Source organism: Trichechus manatus, unplaced genomic scaffold, assembly GCF_000243295.1.
Source record: "Trichechus manatus latirostris isolate Lorelei unplaced genomic scaffold, TriManLat1.0 scaffold00008, whole genome shotgun sequence".
In the NCBI taxonomy this organism is placed as follows: Eukaryota; Metazoa; Chordata; class Mammalia; order Sirenia; family Trichechidae; genus Trichechus; species Trichechus manatus.
This window is the reverse complement of record NW_004443944.1, coordinates 20,013,083-20,036,548: the sequence shown is the minus strand read 5'-3', so window position 1 is coordinate 20,036,548 and position 23,466 is coordinate 20,013,083. Positions and strand designations below refer to the sequence as shown.

The 23,466-nt window shown below is 45.5% G+C and overlaps 1 protein-coding gene across 2 annotated transcripts in view; it reads left to right on the top strand.

Moving 5' to 3' along the window:
• The window catches only part of TOX2 (TOX high mobility group box family member 2), a 125,668-nt gene that overhangs the window by 30,043 nt on the left and 72,159 nt on the right, over window positions 1-23,466 (top strand). Inside the window, exon 2 of one of the 2 annotated variants that reach the window (XM_004370330.2) lies at window positions 3,488-3,553. In XM_004370330.2, the coding sequence (XP_004370387.1) occupies window positions 3,488-3,553 (66 nt within the window). Of the gene's footprint in view, window positions 1-3,487; window positions 3,554-23,466 lie in introns of those variants that run through there. The other variant, XM_023724583.1, reaches the window with a different exon arrangement.

The following is a 23,466-nucleotide window of genomic DNA, read 5'->3' as shown; positions in this document are numbered from 1 at the left end:
GTGTGTGAACTTTTTCATGGGTTTTTACAATAGAGGTCTCATACAATATTTGTCCTTTTGTGATTGACTTATTTCACTCAGCATAATGCCCTCCACCTCCATCCATGTTGTAGCATGTATCAAGACTTCATTTCTCCCACTGGCTGAGTAGTATTCCACTGTATGTATGTACCACATTTTGTTTATCCATTCATCTGTTGATGAACATTTTGGTTGTTTCCACCTTTTGGCTATTGTGAATAGTGCTGCAATGAACATTGGTGTGCAAGTCTCTGTTTGAGTCTCTGCTTTCAAGTCTTTTGATTATATACCTCGGAATGGAATTGCTGAGTCATATGGTAGTTCTGTTTTTAGTTTTTTGAGGAACTGCCACACTGTTTTCCACAACGGCTGTACCATTTTGCATTTCCACCAGCAATGGGTAGGGGTTCCGATTTCCCCACATCCTCACCAACCTTTGTTATGTTTGTTTGTTTTTTAATCTTAGCCATTCTAGTGAGAGTGAACTGGTATCTCGCTGTGGTTTTGATTTGCATCTCTCTGATGGCTAGTGATGCTGAGCATCTTTTCATGTGTTTGGTGCCCATTTGAATGTCTCTTTGGTGAAATGTCTATTCAAGTCCTTTGCCCATTTTATGATTGGGTTTTTTGTCTTTTTGTTGTTCAGTTCTCGAAGTTTTATACATATATTGGTTATTAGATTCTTGTTGGATCTGTGGTTTCCAAAGGTATTCTCACAGTTGGTAGCTTGTCTTTTCACTTTTTTGGTAAAGTCTTTTGATGAACAAAAGTTTTTCATTTTTATGAGGTGCATTTATTTATTTCATCTTCTGCTGTTTGTGCTTTTGTTATTGTATTAGATAATCCATTATTAAAAGTTACGCCTGACAGTGTTACCCCAGCTTTTTCTTCTAAGAATTTTATGGCTTTAGTTTGCACATTTAGGTCCTTAATCCATTTTGAATTTGTTTTTGTTTATGGTGTAAGGCATGGATCCTGTTTCATTTTTATGCATGTGGAAATCCAATTTTCCCAGCACCATTTATTGAAGAGACTTTTCTTTCTTCATTGAATGCACTTAGCACCCTTGTGAAAAATCAGTTGACCATAGATGTGTGGGTTTATTTCTGGAGTCTCAATTCTGTTCTATTGGTCTATGTGTCTGTTGTTATACTAGTACCAGGCTGTATCAATTACTGTAGCTGTATAGTATGTTTTAAAACCAGGAAGTGTGAGTCCTCCTACTTTGTTCTTCTCTTGCAATATTGCTTTAGCTATTCGGGACCTCTTGCCATTCCTGCAGCCTCCCTTTTAGTAGGGAGAATCCAACTATAAGCAATGGACATGGTAACTAAATTATACAGAATGTTAGAAGGTAAAGGGGGCCCTGGAATAAAGAACAAGGAAGAGAAAGGCAGGGGATTGGAAATGGTGTTGGTAGCCTCAGAGCCCAAGGGGTAGGGGCTGGTATCTGGGCTGGGGTTGAGGAAAGCCTGTCTGAGTGGAGGGGATCTGGGTGAGCTGACATTTCATGCATGGTTGTGGGAGTGTAGATTAACACGCACTCCACAGAGGGCATCTCGGTGATGTCTGTGTCACAGTTACAAATGCACATACAGTTGGACCCAGCAGTTATACTCATTAATCCTTCAGATAAACTCATACCCATGCTGAGTGATGGATGTATAAAAATATTCATCAGAGCAACGTTTGAATAGAACAGACTAGAAACAACTCACTGCCCACTAATAGAGAATTAGATGTATTATGTTATATATGGAATACTAGGTGCCACAAAAAAGAATTACGTTCTGATAGAAAACACTCTCCTTGAAATGTTGCTAAGAGAAAAATAGTCAAGTTGCAAAATAGCATGTGTATAGGATGCTGTCATATGTGTAAAAGAAACAACTATAAGATGTATATATGTAGTCTGTCTCCGGAAAGAGATCAAAGAATCTGCTAGACACAGTGGTTGTCTCTTCGGAAGGGAAATGGATGGCTGGGAGGTGGCATGGGAAGGAGAGTTTTCACTGTGTTCCTTTTTGTACCTTTGGAATTTTGAACCATCTGAATATATTACCTAATCAAAAAAAAAAAAAAATCAGTTATTTAATTTAAAAATGTTCCAGTTGCTATTCGTACCCCACCCAGGTCCCTTTACCAACCAACAGGTGTACCCTTCTCCCATCCTCACCAGGCTGCCTCCAAATGGCTCACAGCTGCCCCTGCTTTGGAGAATTGCCCTTGGCCAAATGGGGCCCACCCTGCTCAGAAGGTTATGCTCCCCCTGCCCCCTAAGGGCAGCCAACAGCCAGTGACTGACTTGCATAGGGCTACAAAAGGCTGGCCCCTTGCTTCATGCTGGGACCAAATCTGCAGTCCAGCTGAGACCACATCTTTGCTTAGCTCCTCCCCATGCCCTGTCCTGCTGCCCTCCCTCCCTTGCAGGTTGTTCCTGAAGAGCACTCCCTGAAAATCGCATGCACCTGAATCTTTGTCTCGGGCTCTGCTCCTAGGGAACTCCGTCCAGGACACCTCTTTCAAAGAAACGGAACTAACTGGAACCAAGCCAAACCCTCTGCGTGTTTCCATGTAATAGCCTATGAAGAGGGAACTACTAACATTATCCCTGTCTGACAGATGAGCGGCCTCAGACATTCCGACCCCAGCTCAAGGCCATACATCAGAGGAACCTGCACTTCTCTCTCTTGCAGAGAAACCAGTTGCTGTGGAGTCAGTTTTGACTCATGACGACCCCGTGTGTGTCAGAATAGAACTGTGCTCCATAGGGTTTTCAATGGCTGGTTTTTCAGAAGTAGATCACCAGGACTTTCTTCCGAGTCACCTCTGTGTGGATCAAACCTCCCACCTTTGGTTAGCAGCTGAGCGGATTAACCATTTGCACCACCTAGGGACTCCTATTGCAGAGAAATCTCCTGAATCCGGACTTGGCAGCTTGTCAGAACACAGAATTGTCATTCCTGGAAGTGGTTTCTACCACAGTCCTCACTACCCTTGTCCAGGGATGGCTTAAGAGCTAGGATTGAACGTCTGAGGGAGCAAAGCCATTTAGGATAGGAAGACCTAGAGGGCGTGCGATTTCACCTGACTTCATTTTGGCCAAGTGAGGCATTTGGGTGTTTGCATACTTTCAGGGATGGGAAGCTCAGTGTCAGACAGGCAGCCTGCTGTGTCTATGGACAGGGTAGAAAGGGCAGAAAGGTTTTCCTTTGCCATCCTAAGTGTGACCAGTGGTGCTAGCCTGAGCACAGAACAGGGACTGCTCCTCCTGCCTGAGGGGGATCCCTGCTGCACCGAGGCTCCGGGCCTCCTGGGCTCTGGTCTTTGTTTCTCCAGGCCCCCAGCCCCTCACCCTCAGCTGGGCCTCCGGCTCCTGGACAGTCCTCTGACCTCCTCTGGCTGCTTTTCCTGCTACAATCTTGAGAGCATTTTAACCAGAGCCCCCTCTCTGTCTCTGTTCCAGTTTGATGGTGACAGCGCCTACGTGGGGATGAGTGACGGAAACCCAGAGCTCCTGTCGGCCAGTCAGGTGGGTGCCCGTCCTTCCTGAGTGCATCCAAACCTTGGGCTGGCTGGTGCCCAGCTGCTCCTGGGGTGTGGGTGGGAGAGGTGCAGAGTGAGGGGGGCAGTCCAGCCCACTGCTCGCTCCTCTCTGACTGATCAGCAGTGCCATTTGGGTCCCCTTGAAAACGACAACCAGACTGGGACTATAGTGGTTACCTGGCCACTGTTGGCTTAAAAATGGAAGTCTTTGAACGCTGGATGAAACTAGAAATGTGCTGCCCAGCAGGGGCTCAGGGGGTTTTCAGCAACAGTGAGTGGAGGTGTCATGTGCTCCCTGATGCTGCTGCTTCCTGCCTCCCTGGTACACTGGTGTGCGTGTGCACACGCCCACTCCTGGGCACATGGGTTCTCCCCACCTGGGGTTGTCTAATGACACAGGAGTGGGCATGGTGTGAAGGGAGGAGAGCAGAGACCACCTATGAGGTTCTCCTCTGTGTTGAAGGGGGCTGAGTCCCAGCCTAGCCCAGCTCTTGGGGAGCCACAGGGATCCTTGCCCAGATACCAGCTGGAACTATGTTGTTCCCTGCGTGCCTGGTCTCTGAAAATTAAAGTATCCCACAGCTGGGAGCATCTTCAGTAGACCCACTCAGGCTGGGGTGCCAGGGAGGGGCCTCATTGCAGATTGGGGTGCCAGGGAGGGGCCTCACTCAGGCTAGGGTATTGGGGAGGGTTCTTGCTGAAGGCTAGGGTGTGGGAGGGTCCCCGCTCAGGCTAGGGTGTTGGGGAGGGTCCTTACTGCAAGCTGAGGTACCAGGGAGGGTCCTCACTCAGGCTGGGGTGCCAGGGAGGGTCCCTGCTCAGGCTGGGGTGCCAGGGAGGGTCCCTACTCAGGCTGGGGTGTCAGGGAGGATCTCTATCAGGCTGGGGTGCCAGGGAGGGTCCTCGCTCAGGCTGGGGTTCCAGGGAGGGTCGTCACTCATGCTGGGGAACCGGGGAGGGTCCTCACTGCTGGCTAGCATAGAGAAGGGGCCTTGGTTCAGAATGGGATGCTGGCAGGGGTCCTCACTGAAAGCTGTGGCTCAGGTGGGAGGCAGGAGCTCCTCACTTAAGCCAGTGGACCTGATGTGGGAGGAGCCTAATGCTGGCTGTGGTGCCCTGCTGTGTCCTCACTGCGAGGTGTGTCATGTTGAGGAGGGGTCAGAGTTACAGGTACCCGTACTGATGCCTGCTGGGCAGCTGTGTCCTCACTGCAGGCTGTGGCACAGGTGGGAGGCAGGAGAATCCTCAAGGCAGCCTATGGACCTGTAGAGAAATGTTCACTTCAGGCTGTGGCATCCTGGAGGATGGTGCCCTAAGGCAGTGGTTTCCTGCACGATGGTACCAGTTCAGGGTACTGCCAGAGGGCCGAGGAATTTCATAGCTGCTGAGAAGCTTGGGGAGCTGGAGGACTAGCCTGTCCCTGGAGCTGACCTCTATCCTCTGTGTGTGTAGTCGTGGGGGCTGTGGCAGTCCAAGTTGGGTGGCCCCTTAGCCATCATGCTGGGCCCACATTTTCTAGCTGGGGAAACAGCAGCCTATCAGTTCACAAACATTTATGTACCTCACTATGTGACAGGTCCTGTGGGGGACAGAGATGAGTAAGATGGGTTCTGTGGCCCTTAGGTAGCCCTGCCAGTGAGGGAAGATACAGTAGACCCAGTAGGGCATGAAAGCCCCACTGCAGGACATTGCACCCCTCCCCTGCCCACTGCACTCCCAAGGTGGTGCTCTGTGCTGGGACCACCTACCATGCCCCTTCTCTGGCCCATCCTTGTGTGAGCACCATGCCACCCTTGGAGACACTGGTGGGCAAGGCTCCAGGTCCTGGAGCTTATTTTGGAAGAGGCCACTGATGTCATTTAATTGTTCATAATCAGCTTGGAAATGTGGCTGTCTCAACAGACCAAGGCTTATCCTGAGCATCTCATCCAAGCCCTTTCACAGTGTTTAAATTGTGTTTGTTAACATATTGAATCTGGCTTTCAGAACCATACCATAGAGGAGTCTGTTCTGGCTCAAACCCTGGTGGAGGGTGTTGGCACTGCCCTTCCACCAACAAGGAAAAGTGGGGCTTCATGGGGCTCTGTGTCTGCTCTAGGCTTGGGCTGAGGGGACCACAGTCCTTTGGAGAAGAGATGTGGGACAAATAAATGCCTCCCCAAGCCATTAACAGCAGCACCTCAGTTGTTTGCTGAACACTTCACAGTTTGCAAAGCCCTTTTCTCAGTGGTTATTTCAGCTGATCTTCACAACAGTCTTGAAAAGTATTAGACATCGTTAACCCGTATTATAGATGAGACAACTGAGGCCCAAGGATGTTGACTGGCTCAGTCAAGGTGACTCAGCCAGGGATTCGAACCTGCTCAGCTGGGACTCACACAAAGCTTCACACACTTGCTTTGCCCTGCCTTGTTGGTGGAGAGCCCTGCTCCCACTCCAAGGCTACCACCAACTTGCTCCAGCTTTAATGTGACTTCCTCACAGAGCCCTTTGTGATCCTCAAATCCAAATTAGGTCTCCCCATGATTCTCTCTCATGATACCATGTCCTTTTAATTCACAGTATTTGTCATTGTTTGTGATCATCTACTTATTTCTGTGATGACTCAGTTGACCTCTGATTTCCCCACTGGACTGACCTCCATGAAGGCAGGATCTGGTCTCTCTTGTTCACTGCTGTGTACCCCAGTGGGGCGCAGTGCCTGACATATAGGAGGAACTCAGGTAGTATTTGAGTAATGAGTGAATGTGGCCCCTCCCTTCTCTGGACTTCAGTTTCCCTGACAGTGGAACGAGGTCATTGGACTCCCCGAGGACCCTTTCAAGTGTCTTCTGCTGCCATCCAGAGGGTCTCCGTAACTTAGGACTCTATGAAGAAGATACCAGGATTCTCTAAGATTGAGCAAGTCCACCCAGTGGCATGAGCCAACTTTGATGTGATCAGATTTAGCAACTGCAATCTAGACTCCTTAGCTCTTGCTAAGCTAGCTTTTATTACATAACAAACTACCCCAAGACTTAGTGCCTTAAAGCAATAAACATTTATCTAGGTCATGATTCAGTGGGTTGGTGATTTAGCTGGTTCAGCTGGGTGGCTCTTTTGGTCTTGACTAGGATCACTTAAGTGGCAGCAGTCAGCTGCAGGTCAGCCATGAGCTGGTTGGTATGGGAAGGATACAGTTAGGATTCTGCTCCACATGGCCTGTCTTCTCCAGCAGGCTAGCCTGAGCTAGTTCACATGGTAGGAGAAGGGCTCCCAGAACAGCAAGAGCAGAAGCTGCAAGACCTCTTGAGGCCTAGGCTTGGAACTGCCACATGACTAATTCTGCATATTCCATTGGTCAAAACAAGTCACAAGCCCAGTGCAGATCCAGGGGATGGGGAAATAGATCTTGATGGGCCGTGCTGCAAAGTACTGTGGTCTTTTTATAAACTACCACACGTGAGAAACAGTTGAGATGTAGTTTGTGCTGATTTTGCTGAAATCAAAGCTTAGCTTCTCAGGATCTGCAGCTCCCTGTGGCTCAGTGGGGCTCCACTGGCTTCTGGTCTCTAATGGTAAAAGTTTTTTATATTTCTTTCTAGTCTTTTTCCTGGAATGCTTGCTTGAACTCACACACGCTCATATGCACGTGAATACCCTCTCTCAGTGTGTTTTCTCATCAATTGCAGCAATTCTGTTTTCTTAGTCACTGCAGGATTAACATAGTAATGTGGGAAAAATGAAAGTCTCATAGCCAATAGGGGATCAGAGAAAAACAAACGAACACTCTAAATAGCATAAAGTACATTTTATAAATATAGTTACAGTCTGGCCCTCCACGCAGGACACCCGGATTTGATTTCTGGCCAATGCACCTCATGCGCAGCCACCACACGTCTGTCAGTAGAGGCTTGTGTGTTGCTATGATGCTGAACTTGTTTCATCAGAGCTTCCAGACTAAGAGGGACTAGGAAGAAAGGCCGGGCGATCTACTTCTGAAAAGTAGTCAGTGAAAACCTGATGGAGAACAGCTGTCTGATCTGCAGCCGATCATGGGGATGGCACAAGACCAAGTGGTGTTTCGTTTCCTTGTGCATGGGGTCACCGTGAGTCAGGGTCAACTCCACAACAGATAACAACAATGACAACAACGTTATGCGTAAGGCCCAGACATGAGTAGGTAGCTGTTTCTGGAAAGTGTTTGCTTCCAGAACAGTTCAATTTTATCATGTTAAAAACCTGCTCTTTAATGTAACCCTTTTCCTGAAACACCATCTTCTTTATTTAGAAATTTCGCTGAGACAGAGTCTCCTGTGGGGCATATGTTATGCCGACTGTGTCCCCTTTTAAAACTTTTCAAACTAGCTCTTATGGGCTTGAAGTCTCTTTTGTAAATGCACGCTCCATTGTTTAGTTTTTGCAAGCCTCCACAAAATTCCTGTATAGCTGCCTTAGCTTTCACAAATTATCACTTTTCCCCCATCCCTGGGCCTTGTGCTTTTTTGTGCCAGACTTGCCTGGGAAGTCTGGGAATGAGACACAATTCTCAGTCTGGGCTTCAGACCCACCAGCAGCCTCTGGGGTGGAGGGCCTTGTAGAGGTCATGTCTTCGCCCTGTTGAGAGCAGACCCTGTTCAGGAGTTACAGGAATTGATATTTTCTGGCTATGAGTCTCCTTCTTCCTGGGATGAGGGTGAAGAGGAAAGGAACTGAACTTGAGAGTCAGCGGACTTGGATTCCAATTCCAGCTCTTCCACCAGCCAGGTGTGCTTATAAAAGTGAGTTCAGCTTTCTAGCAAATGGGAAGAGTAACTCCTGCCTCCTGCGGTGTCAGAAGAAGTGTGTGTTCTGGACAGAGGTGAAAGTAGGGTATGGCAGGTATTGCACCGGCCCTGGGCATGTAGCGCCACTGAGCAGTTTCTATTAACCCGGTACAGCCAGCAGCGTATCTATGGAAAATGGCGCCTATGGCAAGCATTGAAATTGCACCCTTGTCCAAACATCTGACATCCCTCTTATAGATAACTTTACCATAATATCAGCTCAAAAATACAAGTCAAGCTCATTAATCTTTTAATGAACACATTACCATGCATGAGGAAGGAAGTTGGGCCATACCAAGTTAATAGAAACTGCTCAGTTGCGCCACGCACCCAGGGCCGGTGCAGTACCCTAGATACACCACTGGTTGTGGATGCTGTCGGTTCCTCACCCAGATTCCTCTCCCCAAGCCCCGGCACCCATTGTCCAGCTGTTGAGAGTGCTAGGTGCTAACTACTCACACGTGCTCCCTTCTCTGGAAAATTGGCTTCACCCAATGGGAACAGTGATGTAGGAGGGAAAGGTGGGGGTGGTATAGAAGCCTGGCCCCTTGCCTCAAGGGGGACCCACTGGAATTCTGCCTTATCATTCCTGCGCCAGAGATCCCTGTGGGCTCAGGCCGAAGCAGATCTCCAACAGAGACCACATCTTTGCTTAGCTGCTTGCTGCCCCTGCCCTGTCCTGCTGCCCTCCCTCCCCATCTCGTGAGAGCCTCCCTCAGTAGGTCACTTTCATAGCAGTTGTCTCAGGCTCTGCTTCCAGAGAACCCAACCTGTGTAAAACCAGTGTTCAATAAAACGTGCTTGAACTCCCACACACACATACGCCTTACGTATTTTTATTGTTTTTATTACCACAAATACAGGTAGTCCCTGACTTACAATGTATTCGAGTTACGACGAACCGAACTTAGGACCATCTGTTTTTTTTTTTATTTTTTGTTTGTACAGCTCATCGTTAGTAATACATACTACGTAGAAAGTTGCAGCACGTAATTTGCTGATGTTATCATTCTCATATGTGCACTCGCAGATGTTCAATGTTATGATTTACTGTTCAAAACACTGCCATATGGCAGGCTATGGCAATAATAATGAAAACTGAAAAAAAAAATGAGGTATTCGACTTACGTCAGAACTGAGTTAAGACGGAGTTGTTGGTACAGAACCCTGTCATAAGTCGGGCACTACCTGTAATGCTTTGGTCACACAAGATGAGTCTCTGGTCACCCTAGTGCTTACTTCCAGCTCTGTGCCTTGGTGAGGACTGTTTCCTCTGGTGGGAGTCCCCTAGCTATTTTCACCCAACAAATGCCTGATTGTTCTCTCAGGGGCACTGCAAATGTCACCCCCTCATTACAGCCTTCCTGCGTGTGGGCTGGGTTTTCCATTCTCATGGCTTTAAATACCTCCTCTGCTTAAGATTTCTGACTTTTTCCTAAGAGTTCTTGAAAGAACTTAAGTGTGTGTGTGTGTGTGTGTGTGTGTGTTTGTGTGTAAGAGAGCACAAGGAAGGAGAGAGAGGAGAGGGAGATATATTAGATATATTGATTGAGATTGAATGACATGATTGGATTTGGGTTTAAAAAGCTGTCAATGGCAAGAGTAGATTCAGGGAGACCAGTTGGGAGGGTATGATAATAGGTCAAACAAAGGATGATGTTGTGCTAGATTGTGGTAGAGGCAGAAGAAGTGGAAAGAAGTGGATGGATCTGAGATGTATTTTGGAAATGAAGTTGGTAGGTCTTAATGATGGTGGGTATGGAGGGAGAGGGAAATGGAGGACTAAAGCATGACTCCCAAGTTTCTAGCATGAGCCCATTTTCCAGCACATGGTACCTTTTTTCTGAGTTGGGGAAGGCTTGGGAAGATACATGTTTGATGAAGTCATACTTGGACGTGTTACATTTGCAACATTTATTGGGCACCAAAGTGGCGATGTCTTAGTAGGTAGACTGTTGTACACGTCTGGAAATCATAAGAGAAGTAAACTTGGAAGTCTTCAACCCGTGGTATTAAAACCTTGGGAGTGGATGCGATTCATGGAGGAAGAAGAGTAAGAAGAGTAGAGGACCAATGACTCTTAAGTGTTGAGCTCCAACGTTTGAAGGCAAAGTAGAGGAGAAGAAGACTGTGAAATAGGTTGAAGAGTGGCCAGAGAAGTAGGAGGAGAGCAGTCTTAGAAGCCAAGGGCAGAGTGTTTCAAGAAAGAGGGGAAAAAATGATGTTAGATCCACAGCCCCTTCCTTATCCAAGGATAAATTCTAAATAAATCAGAAGATTTAAATGTACTTAAGGAAGCCATGAAGCACCAGGAGGGCAAAAATACTTCACAACTTTGAAGTGGAGGAAGACATTTTATGACTCAAATCCTTAAAAGAAAGAAACTTAAAAATTTGTCCATAAATTAAAAAAAATTCTTTTGTATGACTAAAAGAGCATAAGTAAAATCAAAAGACAAATGAAAATTTGGGAAAGAACGTATTTGACTCATGACATAGTTAAAGGACTAATTTCCCTAAAATGAAAAAAACTCCTGGAAATCAAGTAAAAACCCAGGTAGAAAATGGGTAGGAGATATGAACCAGTAGTTTATAGAAAAAGAAATATAAATGCGTCTTCAATATATGAAAAGATTCTAAGAATAATTCATAAGAGAAACAGAACTATGTATTATTTTTCACCTATCACATCAGCAAAATTCCAAAGGTTTGTTAACATGTTCTCAGGACCATTGTGGGGAAACAAGCACATTTATACTTCGACCAAGCATCAGGCCTCTGATGGATGGTACAACAGGAGAGAGAGCTCTTTGAGCACTAGCTTCCTTATGGCCTGGGGAAGCCTACATGGCTTTGAAGTTATAGCCTCCTTCCAGCAGGGGGCAGTGTAGGTGCCTGGAATGGGAAAAGGAGCACCAGGACCTATGAGTTCCAGGTAAGATTCTACTCTATTCCCTTCGCCTTCCGTTGGTATCTCCCTGGACCTCAGTTTCCTCATGTGAATAATCAGGGTAGATGGTCTCTTGTTTTAATCCAACCCTAAATAATGATGGTGGTGATGACCTTGTTGTTGGGTGCCCTCGAGTCAATTTTGACTCATAGCAACTCCCATGACATAGTAGAACTGCTGCATAGGGTTCTCTAGGCTGTAATGTTTATGGGAGCAGACTGCCAAGTCTTTTTCCTGTGGAGCCGCCGGGTGGGTTCAAACCACCAACCTTTCAGTTAGCAGATGGGCTCTTAACCGTTGTACCACCAGGGCTTCTTGGTGGTGACGACAGCTAACATTTACCGTGTACATCCCTGGGAGCAGGCACAGTGCTAAATGTTTTACGTGGCTGGTCTCATTTCATCCTACCCCATCACATAAATACTGTTGCTATCCCCAATTTACAGATGAGGAAGCTGCAGCACGGAGAAACAGGGAGGTGGTTGAGTCTTTTTGAAAAAGCAACAACAGCAAAAAAAAAAAAAAAAACTCCCAGTAAATGTATCGGGAGGCAGGAGACCCTCCCTCCAGCCGTTGTTGAAATCTCGGATTCTAGGCTTCGTAACACTGGCCTCTGAGTCTGTGTACACTGTAAAGGGCAAAGATGGCACGGCTTTTATTGCTTTAATTAAAACCTGGGTGAAGAGCTCGAGATTCATATTAAAATTAAATTGTGTTTTGCCTGCTGTGGTGCAGAGAAGGTAACAGCAGCGATTACTGCTAAGATTACAAACAATCAGAGAGAAAAGGCCTTTTGCGAGCATTTCCTATTAAACCCACAAACATCACACTTTAAAAATAATTATGGTTGTGTTATCCGAACATGATTCATGAATTCTGAATAAATATGAGGGCCTTAAAGGCAACTGTTTCAAGACCATAGATTTTGTTCAAATCTGATGAAATTTAATATCATTTCACAGCTGGAGAATAAAATACAAGAAGAAAAAAGAAAAAGCCCATCCTATGTATATGGAGAGAATTGAGTATATATCAGACTGAACTAATGTGCTTTTCCCCTCAGCCCTAAACATGCTCAGAAAAATGGACTGTCCTCTTTTGTTTTCACTGAGAGAACACTGCTGAGAAGGAGTCGGTACTTACACCTCACCCATCTTAATTTTGTATTTGAATTGCTAAAATATGTGTCTTAAAACTCTGTGGATTCCTGGCTACAACACATTTAAATATTCCAGGGCACAGGCATTAGGAGACATTAGGTGATGAATTGGGGGAGGACCTTGGTCTGCATTTATTGTGCCTCCCGTGTAATAAAGATATTTTTGATACAATGCAGGGAATGTTTACAGCCTATAGTTTTGTTTCCTTCCAACTATTATGAGAGAAATTGAATCCCAGGAAACGTTCCCTCTCTCTAAATGGGGTGGAAACAATGAAGATGGTGCGGGAAGTTTCCTGGTTGGAGGAGGGGACAGCAGTGAGTTGGAAATGTAATTTCAAGGATTTTCTTGAAAACAGTACCCCTTTCCCACTCCCAGCTACCTTGAATTTAGCATCCCCTGGAGGGCCTGGGTCTCTGCTGGGGAAGGTGAGAGAGCCCCCTGATTTCACACATTTGTGACCAAGGAATGGAAATGAGGCAGGATGTAGAGACCTTTCCAGAATGGCCCTGGGTCCTTAGCTTTTGGAGGGTCAGGAGCCTGGGTGTGACCCTTCTTCAGTAACTCTCACTCTGTGTCCTTAGTTGGGTCCTTTGTCCCCTCTGGGCCTTGCTTTTGCATCTGGGAATGGGGGCTGGCTGGATGGCTCTGAGGGACCTTCCAGCTTATGTTTCGGGGCTGAGACATTGGTTCTAAACCCTTGCTTCCTCCTCCACCCCCTGCCCAAGAACCCAGCTGGGGCAGTGGTCAGTCCAGAAGGCCAGAGACTGATCTTCCCGCCTGGCTCAGTCACCACCAATGCTGAGGGGGCCCAGAGATGGAAGCCGGTAACTCAGCAAAGTGTCAGCCCACCATCAGCAACAGTGAGGAGATGCTGTTGGTCTGATGGGTCATAAGGGTGATGACATGAGAAGACAGACCTGGGCTTAAATTCTGCTGGGCACATCACGGCTGGGTGACTTGGACGAGTTAACTAACTGTTCTGAGCCTCAGTTTCCTCCTCTGTAAAATGGAGGTCTTTAGAAGTTCCTCAGAGTGATGTGGGGAGAAGTAAATAAGATGCAGTAACACCTTAAGTGCTTATTCAGGTGCCTGATGCATGGCAGGTCTTCAGCAAATGGTAGTCAGCGTGCGGTTGTTATTGAAGTACCCATTTTACAGGTGAAAAAAAGGATTCTCAGAAAGGTTAAATACCTTGTCCAGGGTCACCTGCCGAGGACCTGGTGAATGTCGGGAGCCAAATGCAGCATCAGAAACATCAGCCAACGTAGACTGGCCAGCTGATTTGGCAATCATAATGTTATGGGTTGAAATTGAAAAGATGATATCAGAACTATGTTGCTTTTAAAATGCACCAAGAAATACCCCCAACCCCACACACTGAATAACAAAATTAGTAAAAGATGCTTCCTGACAGTTCTCAGCCTATGAAGAGACTCATTCCCTCCCCAAGTCACTCCGTTTGAGCACCTTCCAGCTCAGTCCTCCAGGGGAACAGCTGGGTTTGCTAAGCCTCCTTGATTCACGGTTCTTTAACATGAAAAGGCTATTCAGAATACCCAGACGGTGGAAACAACCTAAATGTCCATCAGCAGATGAATGGATGAACAAAACGTGGTATTTGACACACAGTGGAACATTACTTAGCCAGAAAGAGAAATGAAGTCCTGAGACATGCCACCCCTGGAGTCAGTCACTGAAGGATAAATGTTGTATGATCTCACTTATATGAGATTCCTAGAATAGGCAGATGTGTAGAGATCAGAGTTGAATAGTGGTTACCAGGCTCGGGGGGAGGGGAGTCCTTGTTTAGCAAACACTGAGTTTCTGCTTACAGTGATGGAAAATTTGGCCACAGGTATTTGGGATGGTTGCACAAACATGATTGACGTAACTGGTGTTACTGAATTGAACATATGAAAAAACGTTGAATTGGCAAATGCTGTGGTATATAAAAGCTTTTATGTGGTTCAACCAGTCAGTTTCTCCATCTCTCATAAACGCAAAGCTCCTAGCTCTGACCAGGCCTTGCACCTTTAACCTGCCACCTCCTGGGAGAGCGTGGAGCATGAGGGACTAGGGTGAGAGTGTCAAGCTCTGCGTGACACCGGACTCTGCCTTCTTCTCGCAGGATGGCCTTGACTAAATTACTTAACCTCTCCTGGCCTCACTTTTCACCTCTGTAAAATGAGAGTGTTAGTACCTACTTGTACATTAGTTAAGGAGCCCTGATGGCGCGATGGTTAAGTGCTCAGCTTTTAACCAAAAGGTCGTGGTTTGAACCCACCAGCTGCTCCATAGAAGAAGGATGTGGCAGTCTGTTTCTGTAAAGATTACAGCCTTGGAAACCCTATGGGACAGTTCTACTCTGTCCCATAGAGTCGCTATTGACTGACAGGCGATGGGTTAGGTGAGTTAAGAGGACCAGAAGTGATGTAAGGTAACCAGCTTGGTCTGCTGGCTGTGATAGGAGCTTGATAAATTTTGTTATTGTTACTTGTTGTTGTTGTTAGAATTTGCAATTTAGGGGAGAGAAGTAAAGTAGTGAAGGAGCTAGGAAAATGGTAGCTCCGGTTTTCTGTGAACATTTTTCACCTAGGCCTGGGAAGCTTGGCTGGAATCAGTACAATGAAGCTTGTGCTGCAGAAAAAAGAAATGCAGCCCAGAGTATAGGCTCCTGAAGCCCTCGAGTGAGGCCAACACAGACACCTCAGAGGATGCCTGTTTGCCAGGTGGTGGAGTCTGTACTGAACACCTACCTGGGGCACCGAGCTTGGTGCTGGGAGGGCTGCTTACAGGAAACTGTGGAGAAACCGGGGTATGTAGCCTCAAAAGGAGGGTGTACCAGGTTGGGGAAGGACGAGGAGATGGGTCATGTGGATGACTGCACAGTCCCCACAGGACTGGTGGGCAGAGGGTGGGGATACAGGGAAGCAATCAGACCTGCAAGACCCCCCCATCCCTGACTGCCTGAGTTCAAATCCTCCCTTAACCACTTATACTGTGTGACCTTGGACTAGTTAGTTACTTAGCTTCTCTGTGCCTTCATCTAGAAAATGGGGATGAGAATCATAGTTCCTACCTCAGAGGGTCTTTATGAGCATTAAATGAGTTGATATTTATTGAATGGGAAACTAATTTGCTCTGTAAACCTTCACCTAAAGCACAATTTTTTTAAAAAATGAGTTGATATTTGTAAAATAATTAAGAGAGTGCCTGACCCACAGTGGAACTTGACAAGTAAGTGTTATTTAAATAAAATGAAACTAACTCTCTGGATCCTGTCAGTTAGGTCTCTGGGTGGCGCAGGCAGATTGTGCTGGACTACTAACCTAAAGGAGCCCTGGTGGCACAGTGCTTAAGTGCTCGGCTGCTAACGAATGCACCAGCCGCTCCTCAGGAGAAAGATGTGGCAGGTCCCATAAAGATTTAGAACCTTGAAAACCCTGCGGGGCAGTTCTACTCTGTCTTACAGAGTTGCTATAAGTTGGAATTGACTCAGTGGCAGTGGGTTTGGTTTTTGGTTACTAACCTAAAGGTTGGTGGTTTGAACCCACCCAGCGATGCCAGGCAGAAAGGGCTGGCGATCTCTTTTCGAAAATATGACAGCCAAGAAAACCCTATGGAGCAGTTCTACTCCGTCTCAGGGGTCGCTGTGAGTCAAAAACATCTCAACAGCAACCAGTTTGTTTTTTTGTACCCTGTCATTTACCAAGTCCTGTGAGCCTGCCTGCTTGAGTACTTCCATCTCCCTCCAGGACTCTGTTCACCTCACTGCTGCCAAGAGAGACCTTTCTAAAACAGAGAAGTGTCGCTCCACTACGTAAGGCCTTCTGTGACCCCCATTTCCCTAAGAGTAAAGGCCCATGTGTTAGCGTGAATCCTGCTGACTTAGGCAGCCTTGTGACCTACTACTCCCCCATAGAGACCCTGCTCTCCAGCCAAAGTCAGCTGAACAGACAAAAGCAAGCCCCTCACTCAGAGCCTCTTACCTCGTACTTTGCACACAGGTCTAATGGGGCTGGTTGGGGGATTTTCCAGGCTCCTAGCAGTTAGAAACAGGAGGCAAGGGCCATGGAGGCAGGCCCACTGGACGTTAACATGCAATGACCCTCAGTAGAGCGGAGAGACAGGGGAACACGTTAAGAGAGCAGACGTGTGACCTCACAGAGCTGGAGTCATCCGGTCAGGGTGGAAGAGCTGCTCAGGACTCAGTGGCCCCCAGGGCACATGGCTTGGATGGACATTAATGGCAGTGATGGAACACAGAAAACAAACTCTGTTTTGATGGGCTCCATGTGCCTCTGTTGGTTATAAATTTGTAGCATTTTGATATTTAACAGAGGTGAACATCAATTCTCCAGAAAAGTAATTGGTGGGAAATGGCTCAGTAATTAACAGTTACTTGGGGCCTCCTATGTTAGTAAAGGAGCCCTGGTGGTGCGGTGGTTAAGTACTCAGCTGCTAACTAAAAGGTAAGTGGTTCTAACCCACCCAGCAGCTCCATGGAAGAAAGACATGATGATCTACTCCCATAAAGATCACAGCCTAGGAGACCCTATGGGGCAGTTCTGCTGTGTCACATGGGGTCACTATGAGTCAAAATCGACTCGACGGCACCTAACAACAAAGCTAAACACATACGTCTATGACCTAACAATTCACCTTCTAGGTATTTGCTAGACAGAAATGTATTCATGTGTTTACCAACAGAATGTCCACAGGAACACCTTTCTTAAAAGCCCAACGCTGGAAGCAGTGCAAATATCCAGCAGCAGTAGACTGGATAAATGATCGCAGCATGTTCTCCCACAGTGGAATACTATGCAGCAATGAAAACGGACAGTTTATACCCACATGCAGTCCTGTGGATGGATCTCAAGCATCATGTTGAGTGAAAGAAGCTGGCAACAGAACAGAACATTCTGTGTGATTCCATTTATACCATGTACATAAACAAGCAAAATTGATCTTTGGTGATAGAAATCTGAATTGTGATTATCCTGCTGGGGGCTGGGTAGTGATGGTAAGGGGCTTCTGAGGGGCTGGTAATATTTTCTGTCTTCATTTGGGTTCTGTCTTCACCAGAACATTCATTTTAGAAAATGCATCAAACTGTATACTTACGATATGTGCACTTTTCTGTCAGTATCCTATGCTCCAATAAAAAGTTTAAAAAAAAAAATTCAAGGTATTTGCACAGGTGTCTCCATTTTTAGAGCGTGGGTGGGGTGGGGCAGGAGGTGGGAAGGACCTGGCCAGATTTGGTCATTTGTAGCTTGTGTTAATTGGATCATTAAGGTAGTACCTCCCACTGGGGGTGTGAATGGACCAGCCCTTCACAGCCCGAACAGTTTATTTAACTTCCTGGGAGGGGAAGACTGATTTCAGGGTCATTGTGGATGATGAGCTGTGAAATTGCTCTGGCAGGGGCTCTCCCAGGGAAGCAGGTGGCATGGGCTTCCTCCATCTGCTCAGCACTGCAGGCTCCGGCTTTCACTACCGTTTCTCTGTGGACGGAGTTTAGGAAATCTTTGAAAAATTGAACATCGTAAAAAAAAAAAAATGTGTGAGTGTGCATGTGTGTATGTGTGTTTTGTGATGCCATGCTACAGTTGCAGAAAATCTTGTTTATGGAGTATTTCCAGAAGTGTATGGAAAAGTGCCCCCAGGCACACATGCACAGACACACACATCCTTGAACACAGACACAACCATGAACAAGTACGAGCACATGTGCACATCGTGCTCACACAGATATACTCACTCATACTCACCTTTTCACACGTAAGCATCACAGTGTGACTCCGGGCAAGTTACTTAATTTCTTGGTGCCTCAGTTTCCTTAGTGAAATAGAGGTGATAATAACACCTGGCTCTTAGGGCTGTGGTGAGCAATACTCACACACGTGTGTGTGTGTGTGTGCGCGCAAATGATATTTTTAGTTGCATGTTTGTTTCCTGGCTTCCTCTCTCCTAGAATGTTGGTTCCATGGGAGCAGGGACCATGTGTATTTGTTCATTACTGTCTTCCAGTATCTGCCACGTAGTGGGAGCTGGGTTGATACCTGGTGAGCAAGTGAGTGACTGAATGAATATGCATGAACAGCTCTCACAAATCCACTGGCACGTGCACTGACATTTAGACACGTTCACAAGCACATTTGCACATGCCCACGGGCATGTTCACTCATGAGTATGGACGCATCACGGACACACACACATTCACACACACATCCATCACAGGTGCAGAATTCAGGAGGATGGGTTTAGTTGCAGTTTGGGACTTTGGACTGGGAGTCAGAACACAGGGTTCTGTTTGTGGCTCTGGGCAACTCTAAGTGATTATGCGAGCTTGGGTCTCTCCTCCTCTCTGTGATCAAGGACTTCCAGCTGGGATGTGGCAGAACTGGAGTTTGAACCACGGTCTTCTGAGTCCAAGGTCTATGTTTCAGTGCCTAAGGCTGTGCTCCCGAAGTGTGATCCGTGAACCAGCAGGATCACCTGGGAACTGGTTAGAAATGCAGTATTGTGAGTGCCACACAGGTGCTGGGGTCCTACTCTGAAGGGTCTGAGCCGGGCAGTGCCCCTGAGCCAGCACGAACTGGGGAACTTCCGTGCTTAGCCCAGTGTCACTGGAGCTCAGGCACCTTCATCTGCAGGCAGCTGCGGCTGCACATTTTTAGGCAATGCTGCTTCTGTAGTTTCCAAAAGGTAGAAACCGGAGGGGAAAAAAAAAAGAAAAGGCTGCAAATAGACATAATTTTTCCGGAAGCTTTTTTAACACTGAAACAACGGGAGAGCCTACTCATCGTTTAAAAATGCCTTTAAAACAAGCACTGCCTCGTCTCTGCCTGTGTACCTGCAAACCAGTGGCACATGTATGAATTCAATTTGGGCTTTAAAACCCCCATGGTTCACCTTCTTCTTTTTGCAGGTGGTACGGCTGAGGCCCGGAAAGGGGCAGTGACTTGACCAAGGTCACACAGCCTATCAGGGGCAGAGCTGGGACTCAAACATTTATGGGGGGATATTTTCCAAGATGAGGAGAGGGGACCAGGAGATGCTCATGGGCCAAGGTAGAATTACTTCGTACTGAGCAGCATCTCTGCGGGGAGGGCCGCTTCAGACCTTTGCTGACTTTTTAGAGCTTACGGGGATAGTGGTGCAGAGCCCAAGCCAGTACCATAGTAGGTCATCAATAAATTCATCCATCCATTCAAAAAATATCTACTGAGCACCTACTGTGTGCCAGGCAGGTTTCTAGGTGCTGAACAAAAGACTGAAAAATACCTATCCTAATTAACTCGTGAACTCTTTTCATTCAACAAATATTTATCAAGGGCCTGCTATGTGCAAGGCACTGTTCTTGGTCCTTGTGATATATCAAGTGACCAAACCATGTACTCTGCATTATAGTGAAGGGAACAGGCAATGAATATTTCTAAAATGTCAAGTATATACATGTTAGAAAGTAAAAAATTTTATGGGGGAATAAAACGACACAGAACAGGATAAGGGGGACCGGACGTTCCTTTTTTTTTTTTAATAGTGATTTAAGTGAAACTTTGCAGTTCAAGTTAGTTTCTCATAAAAAAATTTATACATACATTGTTATGTGACCCTAGTTGCTCTCCCTATACTGTGACAGCACACTCCCCCTTTCCACCACGGATTTCCCGTGTCCATTCATCCAGCTCCTGACCCTCTCTGCCTTCTCATCTCGCTTCTGGACAGGAGCTGCCCATTTAGTCTCATATATCTACTTAAGCTAAGAAGAACACACTTCACCAGTATAGTTTTATGTCCCATAGTCCAGTCTAATCTTTGTCTGAAGAGTTGGCATCAGGAATGGTTTTAGTTTTGGGCTAACAGAGAGTCCAGGGGCCATGTCTTCCAGGGTCCCTCCAGTCTCAGTCAAACCATTAAGTCTCGTTTTTTTTTGTTTTGTTTTGTTTTTTACTAGAATTTGAGTTCTGCATCTCACTTTTCTCCTGCTCTGTCAGGGGCTCTCTGTTGTGTTCCCTGTCAGGGAGGCCATTGGTGGTAGCTGGGCACCATCTAATTCTTCTGGTCTCAGGCTGGTGGAGTCTCTGGTTTATGTGGCCCTTTCTGTCTCTTGGGCTAATATTTTCCTTGTGTCTTTGGTGTTCTTCATTCTCCTTTGCTCCAGGTAGGTTGGAACCAATTTATGCATCTTAGATGGACACTGGCTAGCTTTTAAGAACCCAGATGCCACTCACCAAAATGGGATGCAGAACATTTTCTTAATAAACTTTGTTATGCCAATTAACCTATATGTCCCCTGAAACCATGGTCCCCAGACCCCCGCCCCTGCCACTCTGTCCCTCAAAGTGTTTGGTTGTATTCAGGAAACTTCTTAGCTTTTGGTTTAGTCCAGTTGTGCTGACTTCCCCTGTATTGTGTGTTGTCCTTCCCTTTACCTAAGATAATTCTTATCTACTATCTAGTTAGTGAATACACCTCTTCCTCCCTCCCCACCCTCGTAGCCATCAAAGAATGTTTTCTTCTGTGTTTAAACCTTTTCTTGAGTTCTTATAATAGTGGTCTCATACAATATTTGTCCTTTTGCGACTGACTAATTTCACTCAGCATAATGCCTTCCAGATTCATCCATATTATGAGATGTTTCACGGATTCATTGTTGTTCTTTATCGTTGCGTAGTATTCCACTGTGTGAATGACCATAATTTGTTTATCAGTTTGTCTGTTGATGGGCACCTAGGTTGTTTCCATCTTTTTGCTATAGGGAACAGTGCTGCAATGAACGTGGTTATGCATATATCTATTTGTGTGACAGCTCTTATTCCTCTAGGATATATTCCAAGGAGTGAGATTGCTGGATCGTATGATACTTCTATTTGTAGCTTTTTAAGGAAGCACCAAATCAATCTCCAAAGTGATGGTAACGTTTTACATTCCCACCAACAGTGTATAAGTGTTCCAGTCTCTCCGCAACCTCTCCAACATTTATTATTTTGTGTTTTTTGGATTAATGCTAGCCTTGTTGCGGTGAGATGGTATCTCATTGTAGTTTCGATTTGCGTTTCTCTAATGGCTAATAATTGTGAGCATGTCTTCATGTATCTGTTAGCTGCCTGAATATCTTCTTTGGCGAAGTGCCTGTTCATATCCTTTGCCTATTTTTTAATGGGGTTATTTGTGTTTTTGTTGTTGAGGTTTTGCAGTATCTTGTAGATTTTAGAGATTTAGATGCTGATTGGATTTGTCATAGCCAAAATTTTTTTTCCCAGTCTGTAGGTTGTCTTTTGACTCTTTTGGTGAAGTGTTTTGATGAGCGTAAGTGTTTGATTTTTAGGAGCTCCCGGTTATCTAGTTTCTCTTCTGGTGTTTGTGCATTGTGACTTATGGATCCTATTCTGTTTATGCCATGTATTAGGGCTCCTAGTGTTGTCCCTATTTTTTCTTCCATGATCTTTTTCGTTTTCAATTTTATATTTAGGTATTTGATCCATTTTGAGTTAGTTTTTGTGCATGGTGTGAGGTATGGGTCTTGTTTGATTTTTTTTTTTTGCAAATGGATATCCAGTTATGCCAGCACCATTTGTTAAAGAGACAGTCTTTTCCCCAGTTAACGGACTTTGGGCCTTTGTTGAATATCAGCTGCTCATAAGTGGATGAATTTACGTCTGGATTCAGTTCTATTCTATTGGTCGATGTCTCTGTTGTTGTACCAGTACCTGGTGTTTCGACTACTGTGGCAGTATAATAGGTTCTAAAATCAGGTAGCGTAAGGGCTCCCACTTTGTTCTTCTTCTTCAGTAATGCTTTACTTATCTGGAGCCTCTTCCCTTTCCATATAAAGTTGGTGATTTGCTTCTCCAGCTCATTAAAAAATGCCATGCCATTGGAATTTAGATCAGGATTGCATTGTATCTGTAGATCGCTTTCGGTGGAATTGACATTTTTGCAATGTTGAGTCTACCTATCCATGAGGAAGGTATGTTTTCCCACTTATGCAGGTCTCTTTTGGTTTCTTGCAGTAGTGTCTTGTAGTTTTCTTTGTACAGGTCTTTTACATCTCTGGTTAGATTTATTCCTAAGTATTTTATCTTCTTGGGGGCTATTGTAAATGGTATTGATTTGGTGATTTCCTCTTTGAAGTTCTCTTTGTTGGTGTAGAGGAATCCAGCTGATTTTTGTATGTTTATCTTGTATCCTGATACTTTTCTGAAATCTTCTGTTAGTACTTGTAGTTTTCTTATGGAGTCTTTGGGGTTTTCTATGTATAAGATGATATCATCTGCAAATAGAGATACTTTTACTTCTTCCTGACCAATTTGGGATGCCGTTTATTTCTTTTTCTAGCCTAATTGCTCTGGCTAAGACCTCTAGCACAGTGTTGAATAAGAGTGGTGATAAAGGGCATCCTTGTCTGGTTTCCGTTCTCAAGGGGAATGCTTTCAGACTCTCCATTTAGGATGATGTTGGCTGTTGGCTTTGTGTAAATGCCATTTACTGTGTTGAGGAATTTGCCTTCTATTCCTATTTTGTTGAGAGTTTTTATCATGAATGGGTGTTGGACCTTGTCAAATGCCTTTTCTGCATTAATTGATAAGATCATGTGGTTCTTATCTTTTGTTTCTTTATGTGATGGATTACACTGATTGTTTTTCTAATGTTGAACCATCCCTGCATACCTGGTATGAATCCCATGGTGGATTATTTTTTTGATATGTTATTGAATTCTGTTGGCTAGAGTTTTGTTGAAGATTTTTGTGTCAATGTTCTTTAGGATATTGGTCTGTAATTTTCTTTTTTTGTAGTATCTTTACCTGGTTTTGGTATCAGGGTTGTGCTGGCTTCATAGAATGAGTTTGGGAGTATTCCATCCTTTTCTATGCTATGAAATACCTTTAGTAGTAGTGGTGTGAACTCTTCTCTGAAAGTTTGGTAGAATTCTCCAGTGAAACTGTTGTCTGGGCCAGGGCTTTTTTTTTTTT